Here is a 929-nt window from a genome sequence, read left to right as displayed (position 1 = left end):
TCCGGGCGAGCCCCGAGCGCCTTGGACCAATCCAAAGCGATTATGCAAGACGGCGGACCAATCAGCTCCGCCAGCTCATGAATATTCATAGACTTGGCTGAGTCAAAGCTTTTAGGCGAGTTTGTGTAGATCTACAGCATCATGCTTAGACTTTTCAAAGAGACAAACTCCATTTTCTTATGAATGGAAAGTGAAAAACCCTGTTCCGCTTAAATTGGGTTCTTTCCTGTCCTGAGAAACACAACAGACCCCAAAAAGGCAAGCTGAAGAGAGAACACACACACAGACCAAGCGACAAGAAATGACCATGACTACCATGCCAGAGAGTCTAAATAGCCCCGTCTCAGGGAAGGCTGTCTTTATGGAGTTTGGGCCGCCCAGCCAGCAAATGTCTCCTTCTCCCATGTCCCACGGACACTATTCCATGCACTGTTTACACTCCGGGGGCCACTCTCAGCCTGACAGCTCGTACAGCACAGCTTCGTCCTTCTCCCGACCGCTGGGCTACCCCTATGTGAACTCGGTCAGCAGCCACTCGACCAACCCCTACATCAGTTCAGTGCAGTCCTACCCCAACAGCTCCAGCCTGACTCAGACCCGGTTAGAGGAGACAGGTAGGTGCACTCGGCTTTGGGGAGGGGGGGGAGGAGGGGAGGGAAGGCAAGGAGGGAGGGAGGGTGCTTGTAGCAAAAAAAAAATCTATCGGGGGGGAAAAATTAAATTAAATTACAAAATATTAGTCAGGAGAGGCTGAGGATCACAGGGGAGCAGTACACAGAGCACACAATGCCCGGCTGGAAAAGAAACCAACCCAGATGTGCACGTATTAGTCTTCATAATTATTTATTGCGTAGCGCTATAAACAATGTATGCAATTAAGGGTAATTAAACCTAAACTGCAGCCTGTAAAAATAGCAAACTTTCTCTGG

At 49.4% G+C, this 929-nt stretch overlaps 1 protein-coding gene across 1 annotated transcript; it reads left to right on the top strand.

Annotated features, from left to right (window-relative positions):
• Window positions 1-150: 150 nt before the first annotated feature.
• DLX1 (distal-less homeobox 1) lies at window positions 151-634 on the top strand (the record flags this gene model as incomplete). Its single annotated transcript, XM_009578925.1, has 1 exon — window positions 151-634. A coding segment is annotated over exon 1 (333 nt), but the record flags the coding sequence as incomplete, so codon positions are not given.
• Between the last annotated feature and the right edge of the window lie 295 nt (window positions 635-929).

Source organism: Fulmarus glacialis, unplaced genomic scaffold (assembly GCF_000690835.1).
Source record: "Fulmarus glacialis isolate BGI_N327 unplaced genomic scaffold, ASM69083v1 scaffold28965, whole genome shotgun sequence".
Taxonomy (NCBI): Eukaryota; Metazoa; Chordata; class Aves; order Procellariiformes; family Procellariidae; genus Fulmarus; species Fulmarus glacialis.
This window is presented reverse-complemented; position numbering and strand designations above follow the sequence as displayed.